Source organism: Zonotrichia leucophrys, chromosome 2 (genome assembly GCF_028769735.1).
Source record: "Zonotrichia leucophrys gambelii isolate GWCS_2022_RI chromosome 2, RI_Zleu_2.0, whole genome shotgun sequence".
Lineage (NCBI taxonomy): Eukaryota > Metazoa > Chordata > Aves > Passeriformes > Passerellidae > Zonotrichia > Zonotrichia leucophrys.
This window is the reverse complement of record NC_088171.1, coordinates 3,132,909-3,146,963: the sequence shown is the minus strand read 5'-3', so window position 1 is coordinate 3,146,963 and position 14,055 is coordinate 3,132,909. Positions and strand designations below refer to the sequence as shown.

Below are 14,055 nucleotides of genomic sequence, written 5' to 3'. Positions count from 1 at the left end.
GTCTGCCCAAAACATGCAGCTCTGGTCATCCCAAAATAATTCATAAAATTTTTTCAGGGTGACAGAGAACATATAATTCAAATTTATAGCTGGGAGTGGAGAAGCAAAAGCTGTGAGCAGTGAATGGCTGCAGTGGAAGGAGGAGCAGAGAAGTGCTCAGGGAGCTCAGAAAGGAGAGCAGGAAGGGAGCAGAGCTATTGCAGAGATGCTGAACTCATCCCAGCCCTGAGGGACTGCAGGGTCATCTCTGCTCTGGACAGAAAGCTGAATCATTTTAGTAAATGTAAATAAATGGCTTTCTCTAAAATATTGAATAGCCAGCACTACCTACCTGGAGCCAGGTAATATGAGGGAAGGATTTGTGTGGATCAGCCCCAAATAAATTATAAAAATCAAGAAAGCAGCTAAATGAAGAGAACAACAGGCTGGAGCTGGCTGCAGTCCTAAGTGGGAATCCAGCACCAGGACAGGGAACAGCCAGGCTGGAATTTTGCTCTGTTCCTACTGAACACTGCAATTGCTGGTTTGTGCTTGTGTTGTCGTGTTGGCACATTTCTGTATCCCTCTGCCCAATTCATTTCCCTCATAATATCAAATATCTTCAAATTTGGTATTAAAACACCAAATCCTCCTTGTGTGGAATTATCTGAAAGAACCTGGTTGGAGAGCACTGAACTCTGACAAAAACAAATGAGAAGAAAAGGCTGCATTGTACAGCTAAAAAATGCTTTTGATCTTGAGGCTGTGCTTTACAGGGCTGAGGAAAACCTGCTGTTACCTATGCCTCCTCTGGGATTATTCTTTGATAATTTGGAATTTGGATAAAACAGGAAAAAAGGCACAGAAAATGAAAAGCCTGAATGATTTAAAAACACAACTGGGTTGTTTGCAGCTCCTCAGCATCATTATCTACTTCCCTTGAATTGAAGGGACCAGAAACATTAGACTAGCAATTAGATCAGCTCTCTACAATTTTGTACTTTCAGAAAGAAAGGAAAATATTATGTTAATTAGCAGGTTCTCTAGTCTCTATTTTGTATTCAAGCTTTTCATTTTTTCTTATTTCCTCAACCACTGGCATGAAAGCATTGAGATAACCTCCATGTTCTGCTGAAGAGGTGTACTACAGACTTGGTTCTTGTACAAACTCCAATTTTGGCACATCACAAAGCTCTCATCAAAGCAGGAGAGTGAAATAGATTGTTACCTACTCATCTCATGGATTTAGAGAGGATTTCTCCTTATTAGCCTTCCTGCCAATCCTTTTCTACTTTTGCTTTTAGTCCTTAAGCAGAGGAGATTAATGAACTAAATATTTAGTGAGAAGGGATCTGTCACTGGTGAAAACAGCTTCCTCCTCTGGCTATGAAATGCCAGCCAGCAAAGGGGAGTTACTAAAACTTTACTACAGCACAACAAAACTTGACCAAAAAGCCCCAGGAGTTGGAGAGTTTGTCTCTCAAAAAGAAGATTTGATAACAGAACACATCAACACTTCACCAGGTTGTGTAAAAGTCTGAGCACTCAGAAACTCAGTTAAATTCTGTACAAAACAGCACCAAAATGCTCCCACACTTCTGGGATCGAAATTTTTCTGCTCTCAGCTAATACAGGTGAGACAACTCTGAGAATCAGTGCTGATAAAAAACCACATGAGAATGAGTCAGAGTGGGCTGGAGCCCCTTCCCAGGACACAGCAAGGAACAAATCCATCTTTTACAGAGAGAAGCAGGTCTGAAGCACATATTCAGTATAAAGGTTCCTCTGAAGGGCTCATCCAAGGTTTCTGATGAGCCCTGTGGTCACCCTAACTCAGCCTGACACCACCCCAACATTTGCCAAATTGAAATTCCCCTCCCTGCTGTTCATCTTCTGGCATTTGAAGTCTTTTTACTTTAGGAAAATACACATAAAAAGGGAAACCACTGGAAAATTTTCCTTAAGAATATGTGCCATTTTATTGGTTTAGACACTTTACAGAATCAGAGTCCTTAAGCAATAAAAGGATCTGATCAGGGAAATAAAAATTTAACATCCACCATGAATTCTTCTTCTTTAACTACGCCAGGGAGGCTTTCATATTTATAGCAGGAGATTATCACGTTCATGGGATAATAAATTACACCAGATCTAATTACTTCATCACCAGCAATAGTTTTTCATAGGCACTGACAGGCCTTAAATTGGGATATGTCCTTTAATTCTGCTCTTAACCTTCAGCTGAATCCCTCAGGCACGAGTGCAAAGAGCTCTGGGGGCAGCACAGAGCAGGGAAAAGCTTTTTTTTCCTGGAATTATCCCATGGAAACACACTGCAAAAATCCTGGTCCCCCTCAGAGCTGAGGGAAAAGCCTCTCCCGTGGAGAAGGGCCAGGATTTTGCCTCCTGCCTTGCTGCTGGCTCTGAGCAGGTCCCATCACCACGTGCAAGGTCAAGCACTGGGCTGGGTTTGGCAGGTGGAGCCCAAATGTTGTCACTGCCTGTAAAGGCCAGAGGTGAAACAGGGGACGTGGCTGTGGTTGAGTGTGGAAAGGGATTTTCTTTCCTGGAAAAATCCCTTTGCCCAGGATTCTTCTCCTGAGAAGCTGAGAAGCCTCAGAGAAAAATGAAAACAATAATTATCTAATTTGCTTCTCCTGTGTTTTGCTGCTTTGGAATGTGTTTGGAGATTGTTTCATGTGAATTGTTTTCACTCATTGAAAGCTGTGTTTGGGCTCTGTAAGTTTTCATTATTATCTTTTTAGCATTCTGGAAGTATCCTTTCTGTATTCTTTAGTACAGTTTAGTATAGCATTCTAGAATGGAATGGAATGGAATGGAATAATAAATTAGCATATAATATAATATAATATAATATAATATAATATAATATAATATAATATAATATAATATAATATAATATAATATAATATAATATAATATAATATAATATAATATAATATAATATAATATAATAATAAATTAGCCTTCTGAGAACATGGAATCAGATCCATCATTCCTCCCTGCCATGGGGCACCCTGAAAATAAAATAGCTGAGGGCTCCCCTTTACCTTTCCTGCTCCTCAGGGCAGGCTCCTGGGCAGTTGTGCTGCTCTCTGGATCCACCTGCAGCTTTTCCAGCTGCTGTTCCAGGCTGTCACTCTGCCACTGCTCTTCCTGGAGCTTCTTCTCAGCTTCCAAGACTTTGCTGCTGCTTTCCTCCACCCTGATAGGCAAAAAAATAATGATAAAAAAAAAAAGAGTTCAGCTCATTTGTGTCATGTCTATGTCAAATCTGTCTTGGTATTGAATCCTGCTTCTTCCAACAGAAGGGAAAGAACTTTCCATCCATCCACAGGCAGAAATCCCCCTGAAATTGTATCAGGTGACATCTTCTAAATATGCAAAAGAGAATTAGCTAATGAGTACAGTTGGAAACAAGGGGTTTGTTTGCTCAGATCCCTTAATTCTGGCTCCCTGTGTGAATTCACCCTTCAGATGAGCAGGGAAACTGCAGATTGCTGAGGAGAGATCTTTTATTACAGGAATAATAAACTGAATTTTTTAGCCACTCTGGGAAAGCTTGGAAGGCAAATAGTTTATAAAAACACAGTCTAACATTTGCGTCAGTTATCTGAGAGGAAGAAAAGAAACTTCTGCTTTTAATAAACTTGGCAATTAGACATGACCATGGATGGGAGAGGGTGGAAAAGAAATTGGTGGTTGCATCACAAAAAAGCAAATTTCCTCTCTCTATCCTGAGTAACATCTCAGAGAATTAACTGCAAAAATCTGATGTGCACCCACAGATGCTGCCAGTGGGGCAGTGACTGACACCAAGTGATTCCAAAGAGTTTAAAGCCAAAAAGAAACACAAATTGACTCACTGGATTGGACTGAAAAAGAGAATTTCCCTCCTGACCCCATGGGTGGAAGCTGGTTACACTCTGAATCAAGAGACTTGATTGGTTTATTTCCCTCCTAGCTGGTATAATTAAAAATAATATTACAACTCTAATAAAATTATATCACTGGTTTAAAAATGTAGCTGCAGGCAAGACTCGACCTCCTGTGGCAGTGAATTCCCAGGCTGGTGATGTGCTCTGAGACATTTTATTCCTCTCAGTGGTTCTGCATTCACTAAATTTTCATTTGACCCTGGTGTTAGTCTGGCATCCACTTTGCACAAAAACTGGAGGAAAAATGGCAAGATCTGTGGGATTTTTTAATGGAATCATCTGCCAACAGGAATAATTTAAATTAAAGTGCTGTAGAAAAATCCCACTTGTAACAATTCCCAGGGCTCTTCTCTTGATTTAAGCATTATCTGTGTTACCTGAACTTTGTTACACCCCAGCAGTGAAGAGGAGGAAAACCTGACTTTTAAAAATATATTCACATTGAAATCTGGCTGGTGCTATATTACCCTGAGGTCTTCCAAGAGTTATTGCACACAGTCCCACAAAATTTATGTTACCTGCTTGATAAATGTGTGATAAGTGTGGAGCTGCTGAATCATCAGTTTATGGCACATTTTACAGGCAGCTGTGCATTTCATTGACTCTGTTTTTCATTATTCCATACTGGTGGTGGCCACACTTCAGTTACCACTCACAGCCCCATCCTCATCTGACTGCACAGCTCTGTTAAAGTCACTGGGCTTACAAACATGAAAAAGATTTTTTTTCCCAGCATGTATTTCCAGAATATAGCTTTAAAAGCACCTTTTCCACAGTTCTAAAAGAAAAAAAAGATCTATTCTTTTATTGATTGTGATTAATCATGCAGGATAAAAGTGATACAAGTGAGAATGATAACTGTGGTAAATGAAAGCAAGTAAGCAAACAGTGCTTATTGTATTGACAAGCACACAGGCAGGAATATACTTCCAATATTGGAATACAGATTTAAGAATCAAATAATAAATAATGGGGAAAAAAAAATGTAGCTGAAAGGTGTCAAAAAAAAATTACTTTGCTTTCTCTTCTCTCCTAAAACATGGTTGGCTTTTATCATCTTACATTGAATTGAATCATAGAAAATAAAATTTAAAAAAAAAATCACTGCTATGCCTCTGTTAAATCAGAATAAATTCATTTAGAAAAGGATACAATGGAACTTAAAAAGAATGTGAAAAGCTTTGGAAGGGAATATTATAACAATAATTGCAGTATTTACTACTGATGAATAATATTGCTGCCTCAATAAAGCCATGCATACATAAATACAGCAATTCTGCTTTTATCTAGGTGCAGCAAGCTGGAAGATGGCTCCATTTTTTTCTGCCCTTTGTTCTAAAAGAATAATAAAAAGAATGAATCATCAAGCCAGGCAGGGAAATTGAGCAGAATAAAACTGAAAAGCCCTTATTTCAGGCAAGGATGGCAGCGTGTGATGCTGTGTGGGGCACGTCCCAGACTCTGCAGTGCTCCCTGATCCCACAGAGGATGCTGCTGGCAGGGTGGATGAGGCTCTACCTTCTCTGCAGCACAGCCAGCAGCTCCAGGAGCTTTTCCCTCTCCTTTTCAGCAGGCTGGCACAGAAGCCTCTGTGTCAGGAGCTCTCCCAGCAGCGTTTCCCAGCTCAGGCTGTCCGTGCCAGCAGACCTGAGGGAAGCACAAGCACAGAGAGTCTGGTTGCCACCTCTGGAATGAAACAAAGGCAGGATTTGAGCACTGTCTCCAACACACTTGTCTGAAGGTGAAGGCAGAATGCAGAGCTCACTACCTCCCCCCAGCACCCATCTCTAGACTGCAATAAACAGAACAGAAATATTTGGCTATAAAGTCACAGGGAGTGTCATTAAAAAGCTGCTTCCAGGATGCTTCCCCTCCCCATGACCCCTGAAAACAAACTTCTGTTGGAGATTTTTTCAGGGATGGCCTAGAAGGCAGCTGTGAGGAGCAGATTCTCACAGCCTGCTTCTGTAAACAGCAGAGGTTCTCAGGTTATTTTTAATTACAGGTAAAAGTGACAAACATGAAGGCCTTGAGAGCCTTGCACATCAGAGTTCTCAGGCAGCTTTCTCATAACAAGTGGATGTTCTATCTTTGGCTGTTTTGGGAAAGCAAGAATAATTTTGAGAACCCAAATCTTGGTATTGGAAACATAAGGAGGAGTTGGTGTGTTATCTCTGACCTATTGTGAGCTCAGATTTTGCAATATGCATGAAGTGAATTAACACTGTTATAAAAGGTGCCTGATTGATCAATAAAGTGGAGTCGATGCTGACCAACGCAAGGTGGGTCGTCTCCCGTCTAACTTCAATAAACTTCCAACTCTGATCAATTCATTATCCCTGACTCTCCTCCCACTGCTACTGCCAAAGTAAAAGGAGATTCTATCTCCCAAGTGCTACACTAAACTATGAAATGCCCTGCTATTGATTTTCTCCCTCTGAAAGGCTTCAGGCAGCACTTGCACAATGGCAGTTCTTGTGGCCAAAATGTGCTGAAAGGAAGGGGCAGTTTTCCCATGCATCCCATTATTATGTAGTTCATTACTTCTCTGACCTCTCTGCTTTCAGGAAGACCTTCTTTAGAACAAAAAAAAGGCAGGAGAAATCTTGGTGGTTGGGAGTAAAAATGGAAAAAAAATTGGTGTCAAACAAGCAGTCAATTATAGAATTAAGAGAGAAATCAGATGTTAGAGCTCTGGGACAGCTTCAGGCAGGAGGGATGGAGCAAGAAGCTTTCATTACAGAAACAAGGCAGGCAAGACAAGGATTTCCAGCAGCTTGCAGAGGATGGCAGAGCACTTTCCTTGCTGCTAATGAGGTTTGTATACCCACCTTGCAGGTGGGATGAGGAAGAAAGGCTCTGTGGCTGCTGACTCCACGAGCACGTGGCCCATTGCAGACACTGTGCTGGGGGGAGGAAAGCTGGGTTAGGGCTTCACACAGGGCAGTGTCCCCAGAATCCCAGCCCTTCCCCAATGCCTGGGTTTTGTGGGGAAGGGCTCCCTCACCCCACACCTTCACCCAGCACTGGCAGAGGCAATCCCAGCTCTGTGCAGTTTGATGGGGTTTGCATGCCACAGATTCTCCTAACAAAGCGACCCCTGCTCTGAAATCCAGGGCACAACTTGGATTTCCCAAGGCCCTTTAAAATATATAAAATATTTCACACAGCTTTATGTATTTCACACAGCTTGATGAAACCTGCTTTGTGAAAACCCTCAGGAAGATCTCTCATGCTCACTGTTGTAAGAAGAGGATCCAACTGATAACACTGGAGTATCACTGCCAGCCTGGATGAGTTTTGTGCATAATGATGTGTGCTTGGGACATCCCATTTAGGTGTGTGAGTGTGTTTGGGATATCCCATTTCAGTGGGTGCTTGTTTGGGACATCCCATTTAGGTGTATGTGTGTGTTTTGGGACATCCCATTTCAGTGGGTGCTTGTTTGGGACATCTCATTTAGATGTGTGTCTGTTTGGGACATCCCATTTAGGTGTGTGCTTGTTTAGGACATCCCATTTAGGTGTGTGTGTGTTTGGGACATCCCATTTGGATGTGTGCTTGTTTAGGACATCCCATTTCAGTGTGTGTGTGTTTGGGACATCCCATTTAGGTGCTTGTTTGGGACATCCCAATTCAGTGGTTGTTTTCTGGGACATCCCATTTAGGTGTGTGGGTGTTTGGGACATCAGATTTTGTCTGGGACATCCAATTGTGGTATATGTTTGTTTGGGACATCCCATTTTAGTGTATGTGTGTTTGGGACATCCCATTTCAGTGGGTGCTTGTTTGGGACAGTCTATTTAGGTGTGTTTGTCTGGGACATCCCATTTCAGTGTGTGTCTGTTTGGAACACCAAATTTCAAGGTGTATGTGTGTTTGGGACATCCCATTTAGGTGTGTGCTTGTTTGGGACATCCCATTTAGATGTGTGTGTGTTTGGGACACCAGATTTTGGTGTATATTTGTTTGGGACATCCCATTTAGGCATGTGTTTGTTTGGCACATCCCATTTCAGTGTGTGTGTGTTTGGGACATCCCATTTTGGTGTGTGTTTGAGACACCAGATTTTGGTGTGTATTTCTATGGGACATCTTATTTAGGTGTGGGTCTGTTTGGGATATCCCATTTAGATGTGTGTCTGTTTGGGACATCCAATTGTGGTATATGTTTGTTTGGGACATCTCATTTAGATGTGTGTATGTTTGGGATATCCCATTTCAGTGTGTGTGTGTTTGGGACATCCCATTTAGGTGTGTGCTTGCTTAGGACATCCCATTTCAGTGTGTGTCTGTTTGGGACATCCCATTTAGGTGCTTGTTTGGGACATCCCAATTCAGTGGTTGTTTTCTGGGACATCCCATTTAGGTGCTTGTTTGGGACATCCCATTTAGGTGTGTGGGTGTTTGGGACATCAGATTTTGTCTGGGACATCCAATTGTGGTATATGTTTGTTTGGGACATCCCATTTTAGTGTATGTGTGTTTGGGACATCCCATTTCAGTGGGTTTCTTTAGGACATCCCATTTCAGTGGGTGTTTGTTTGGGACAGTCTATTTAGGTGTGTTTGTCTGGGACATCCCATTTCAGTGTGTGTCTGTTTGGAACACCAAATTTCAAGGTGTATGTGTGTTTGAGACACCCCATTTCAGTGTGTGTTTGTTTGGGACATCCCATTTAGATGTGTGTGTGTTTGGGACACCAGATTTTGGTGTATATTTGTTTGGGACACCCCATTTAGGCATGTGTTTGTTTGGCACATCCCATTTCAGTGTGTGTGTGTTTGGGACATCCCATTTAGGTGTGTGATTGTTTGGGACATCCCATTTATGTGTGCTTGCCTAGGACATCCCATTTCAGTGTGTGTCTGTTTAGGACATCCCATTTAGGCATGTGTTTGTTTGGCACATCCAATTTCAGTGTGTGTGTGTTTGGCACATCCCATTTAGGTGTGTGATTGTTTGGGACATCCCATTTTGGTGTGTGTGTTTGAGACACCAGATTTTGGTGTGTATTTCTTTGGGACATCTTATTTAGGTGTGTGTCTGTTTGGGACATCCCATTTCAGAGTGTGCTTGTTTGGGACATCCCATTTCAGTGTGTGTTTCTTTGGGACATCCCATTTAAGTGTGTGCTTTTTTGGGACACCCCATTTCAGGAGGTTTTGTCTGGGACACCACATTTCAGTGTGTGTTCATTTCCTCAACACAAATTCAGCTGCCCAAAGCCAAGTCCCTGCAGACTTACCCCACGTTTCCTTACTTCAGCTGTAGCTAACAAGAGGATAAAGCCTCAGAATTGTGGAAATGACAGATGTGCCTTCTGGGCTAGGAGTGGTAATCCTAAAATCAAGTTAAGGTTCATACTGACAGCCTTGGCTCAGTCTAAAAATGCAGATTTTCACTCTGCCATCTCCAAAAGGTTTAGCATCTGTTCATAGTGTTTTCCATTTCACCTTTTCTGATAGGAAAAGATGATTCACTACAGTCCAACAGAATTGAGAGTTGATCAGCATATTAAAGTTAATGGAAGGAAGGAGCCTTGCTGACCAAGTTATTAACAGCTCTCAGAGTTTTTCAGGATCATTCACTGCCCACCTGACATGTCAGCTCTTTCCTTGGCCCTGTACACAAGCAATAATTTATGCATTGCACTTAGTGCTTTCCACAAAGCCATTACCCAGCTTTGGTTCCTGCTTACCATCAGCAGACATGTGAGGTAAAAAAAAAAAGGGGGATAAAATATAGATTTGCTCCAGGAGAGCACAACAACTTCTGCAGAGTTAGAAGGGGGAGAATTAACACAGCCAGAAGGGTGCAGAGACTTTCAAATTAAAGATGTTTTAACTCTAACTCAAAACTACAGATTTCTTCTTAAATTTTATAGCAATGCACTACTTAGGGATACTCAGCTGATTTTACAGCCAAATTGGGTGTCTAAAGTAATGAGGTAGGAAATGACACAGAAGAGATCAGTTGTAACTTTATCTTGATGAAAAATTTTCCTCATCCCCATCAGACCAGTCTCAAATCCTCACTATCAATTAGAGCATGAACTCTTTAGCAACAATTTAACAGGAAAGGATATAACTTGCTGTGGTACCACGGTCCCTTTACACAGCCAGAGTGACCCAGAGTCACATCAGTGTAAACACAAATCAGATTTATTGCTGCACTAAGATTAGTGTAATTTACACAGTCCTCAGTGAGGCTTTAAAGAGGGTGTTTGGTAAGAACAAATGATGTGGTGTGTTTTCAACATTTCTGCATGTAAATCCTTCTCAAAGAGCATTTATTGATTTAAATAATGCACCAGTGATTTAGTGCTTACCTAAAATGGCACTTTGCCTTCACTGCCCACCCTGCTCACAGAAATCTGCTCCTTAGAAGCCTCGTGTCTCATAAGGGAACAGATTCCCAGGCACTTAAGCTGACCACATAAACATTAGCTGAGCTGCAGGAGGAGAAATAGCTGCACCACCACCATGCCAAATCTAGTCATGTCTGCAAGTCTGCACATCCTTCTCAGTTCCAGAGCAAAAGTCCAAGAGATAATGTGATTAGAGATTCCCATATATTGCAAACAGGCTGTTGGCACAAAGCACTTGTGGTTTGATGAAACTGCCTGGGAAAACCAAGCTCCTGGATTACTCAAACAATTTGAAATATTGACTTTCTGATCTTCTTACCGGGCAGATTCTGTCCTTGCAGCCTCAGGTGATGCTGAGTGCTCAGAGTGTGGTGGATGAGCAGCTCCTGACTTGTCCTGTGGATGGGCAGAATTCTTCTGTTAATGGTGGAGCAGTTATAAAAGCAATTACATAGTTCAGAGGAAAACAGCAGCACCAATGCCAAAGCAGCAGCTTTTGATTATTGCTACAAGCAAGCCAGAACTTTTGATTTACAGGGCCTCCTCAGAAGCTCTGCTTTAATTCCCATCCATTGCAGGATGAAAACAAAGCAGAAGTCAGTAAAAAGGGCAGTTTCATATGAAATCAGAGTGCATTAATAAACCAACTGTGCTGGCAGTGATGCTGCTGCACTGTGGGCTGTGTCCCTAACCCAGGTTTCATCCTGGGTTCAATTTTCCAGCTCCCATTCCTGATTTGGGAGATTCACAACATCACCATAACCCCAGGAGGGTTTTGGATCAATGAGAATGGGATGCCTAAATATTGTTCACAAATCCTGCCTGTGAGACAGCAGCAGCTGCTGATGCTGGTGTGACACATTTGTTTGCTTCCTGCTTCCAGCATCCAAGGGTGCTGGGCACTGAGGAGTCCCCAGTGCAGCCCCAAGTCCTGCTGTCAGTCAGTGACAGTCCTGACATGGCCCACGTGTGGCTGTGATTGGTATTTCTGTGTTTGCTGCTGCTGAAACTGCCTCCAGTTATGCACAAAGGAACTGAGGAGTTACAAAAGAGAATTCCTCCTTTATCACTCCATCAGCAGGACAGGGATCCCTGTCTGGAGGCAGCAACCATCTCAGATAACAAGGGACAAGGAAGTGGAAGAGCAGATCTGACTACCAAGTGTGCTCCTCTAATTAATTTGTTTGCCTACCTGATGTGTGAGCTGCCCAATCTCCTCCTCCAGAGTTTTAACCTTTGCTTCTCTGTCAGCCACCAGCTGCCTGAGCTCATCTATCAGGGTGCTTTGTCTCTGAATCTCAGGCTCCATCATCTCCTTGTTCTCACCCTTCTTCTGGCTCAGGCCCTTTAAGATCTCCTGCATTTGCTTCTGCTGGCTCTGGTAAAAATAGAAACAGGTGAGATCTTTATTTTGTACAAAATGATTATTTTAAACTTCCCCAAGACAAATATCCATTTAGGAATGGCAGGGCAAGCCCCTGCCCTGCCAAGCCCATTCCTTGGTGGGATCACACTGGTGCCACTTTGGCAATTTGATTTGTTATGTTGACCTGAGCAATGGTCAGATTCAATTTGCTGCCAGCTCTGCTGCTCAGTGTAGCAGAAAACAGAACAAGAAAGGCTGGCCTTTGATAAAGAAGTGACTTTTTTTCCATAAACTGAATGAAACTCAAGATTTCAATGTGCTTTTTGTGGAGTTAGAAGATGATCAGATCCTGTGATAGTGATATTAAAAGCTGAGGGTACTGTGGGGTGACAGATATGAGGCCAGGCTGCTTCACCAGTAGTTTTGGAGGTTTTTTTTTCCACACTGACAAATCTAATACCTGTCAGGCAGTTTGTTCTGCCAGGCCAACAACCTGCAAGTAAAGTGCTTTTGTGAGAGAAGGGATAAAAGAGATTTCCCATCCCTTCCCTAATAAACTTGCATCTTTCTGTATTAATTTTAGTGGGAACACTCAGAAAAAGTGACAAATGTTCTTTGGCACCCCTAATCTTCTGGTCAGCACCCACAGGGCCTGGTGGGAGAAGGGTGAATGGCAGCTGAGCTAAAACCTACCCAGAGCAGCAGGGAAATCTGAGTGGTTTGAAACCAGTGAGGAGTTGATCAGGAAACACAGAATTAACCCTGCTAGGAGGTGGTGTATACATTTATTTTTATATCTAATAAATTTGCTATTTTAATTGAGGAAGGCTGTTTAAAACCATGGCAGGATCATGACAGGAGCCATTTATTTATTTCTCAGCATCTTTGAGCCTTTGTTAAAATTCTTGGTTTAGAAGAGGCCAAATCCTCTCAGCTCCTGCATGTGAGTGTGCACATGGTTTAGTGCTCATGGCTCAGTTTGTGTGTTGTGGGCTGTGTAACAAAATAAAACAAAATAAATGGAAGTTTTGTTACAAATTAAAAAAAAATCCTGCAGGACTGCAGGAATTCTAAGGAAAAAAAATCTACCAGTGGAGCTGAAAGCAGAATAAAGAACACAGGCCTTGGGTCAGGACTGAAGCCCTTCCTCTACCTACTTCAATCCTTCTGCAAAATGTTTCTGCCAGTCAGTCCCTGCAGCTCAGGGCCACTTGGCTGTCACTGTCACACCTGGTGCTGTCTCACAGCCCTTACAGGACCTCATCCAAAATGCAGGAGGGCTTCAGCTGACAGCAAAACCTCTGGCTGTCACACTTGGATCCATCAGGCTCCTGTGCACCCTGAGGCTGAGTGTGCCACCAAAGGACATCCTGTTTTATCACCTATAGGACCAACACAGACTGTACCAGCAAGGCATCTATGAGCTCATCATCGTGTTTCCCTTTCTCCAGCAAGGTTCCAATCTGCCCCTTCAGCATCTTCACTTCTCCACACAGCACTTGGTTCCTGGCTCTTGTGGCATCAAGTTTTTTTTTCAGTTCTTCATGGTTTTTTTGGAGAGTGTTGTGTTGCTCAGAGAGTTTCTGCAGTGATGTAAAAGGAAATGAAAGTTATAACTTATCACCAAGCCCCAGGTGCTGTGGTGAGCAAAAACAATCACACATTACCTGGTAGAATCTAAAAAATGGCACTGGAATGCTGTATTATTCCTAAGGAAATAGAAATTATAAATGCTACTGGCTGCCTGCTTGCCAGCATCCAAAAAGGTCTGCTCAGGAATCTAGGTGGTCTGGGGAGGTTCTTCATTATTTTGGATTCTGGTTCTCCATTATTCTGGATTGTGATTCTCCATCATTCTGCTCAAATGGAGCAGCCCAGAGCCCTACAGCTCCAGGAGTGTGAGGGGATGTGTTTGGGATGAAGAATGCACTCCTGGCCAAGGGCTGACAGGGCTGCTGAGGAGTTTGGGTGCAGCTGTAGCACAGCTTGGCTGTGAAGGGGGGCAGAGCTTCCTCCAGCAGACCAATGATTTTATGAAATGGTTTTAGGCAGGGTGTAACACACCCTGAAGGCAGGACAAGCCCTTACACACTGCTCCACACCCAAACAGAACTCTGTCAGCTCACAGCATTCTACCTCCAAAGATTCCTTCTTCTCTTTTTCCAAGCTGCGAATCTTCAGCAAGTTCTTCTCTTGGACTGACAATTTCTTTGAATCAGGAAATACCAGCAACCCCTCATCCATTTCCAGCAGGGAAGTTCTGATCTTCTGCTGATTCAGTTTGTGCTCCAGCTCGTGAACCTATGGCACAATAATGACAACTCAGCCAGGGGCACAGGGCAAAGAGGACACAGCCAAAGGCAGCTCAGATAATTTCTTGAT

The 14,055-nt window shown here is 42.7% G+C and overlaps 1 protein-coding gene across 12 annotated transcripts in view; it reads right to left on the bottom strand.

Moving 5' to 3' along the window:
• CCDC13 (coiled-coil domain containing 13) overlaps positions 1–14,055 on the bottom strand; it is a 31,871-nt gene that overhangs the window by 1,100 nt on the left and 16,716 nt on the right. For 8 of the 12 annotated variants that reach the window (XM_064703782.1, XM_064703778.1, XM_064703779.1 and 5 more), the window contains 7 exons: positions 13,810–13,974; positions 13,080–13,256; positions 11,500–11,685; positions 10,627–10,703; positions 6,770–6,844; positions 5,457–5,624; positions 3,051–3,205 (listed from right to left, as the gene is read on the bottom strand). In XM_064703782.1, coding sequence (XP_064559852.1) covers positions 3,051–3,205; positions 5,457–5,624; positions 6,770–6,844; positions 10,627–10,703; positions 11,500–11,685; positions 13,080–13,256; positions 13,810–13,974 — 1,003 coding nt within the window. The remainder of the gene's footprint in view (positions 1–3,050; positions 3,206–5,456; positions 5,625–6,769; positions 6,845–10,626; positions 10,704–11,499; positions 11,686–13,079; positions 13,257–13,809; positions 13,975–14,055) is intronic. The other 4 variants (XM_064703777.1, XM_064703788.1, XM_064703781.1 and 1 more) reach the window with 3 other exon arrangements.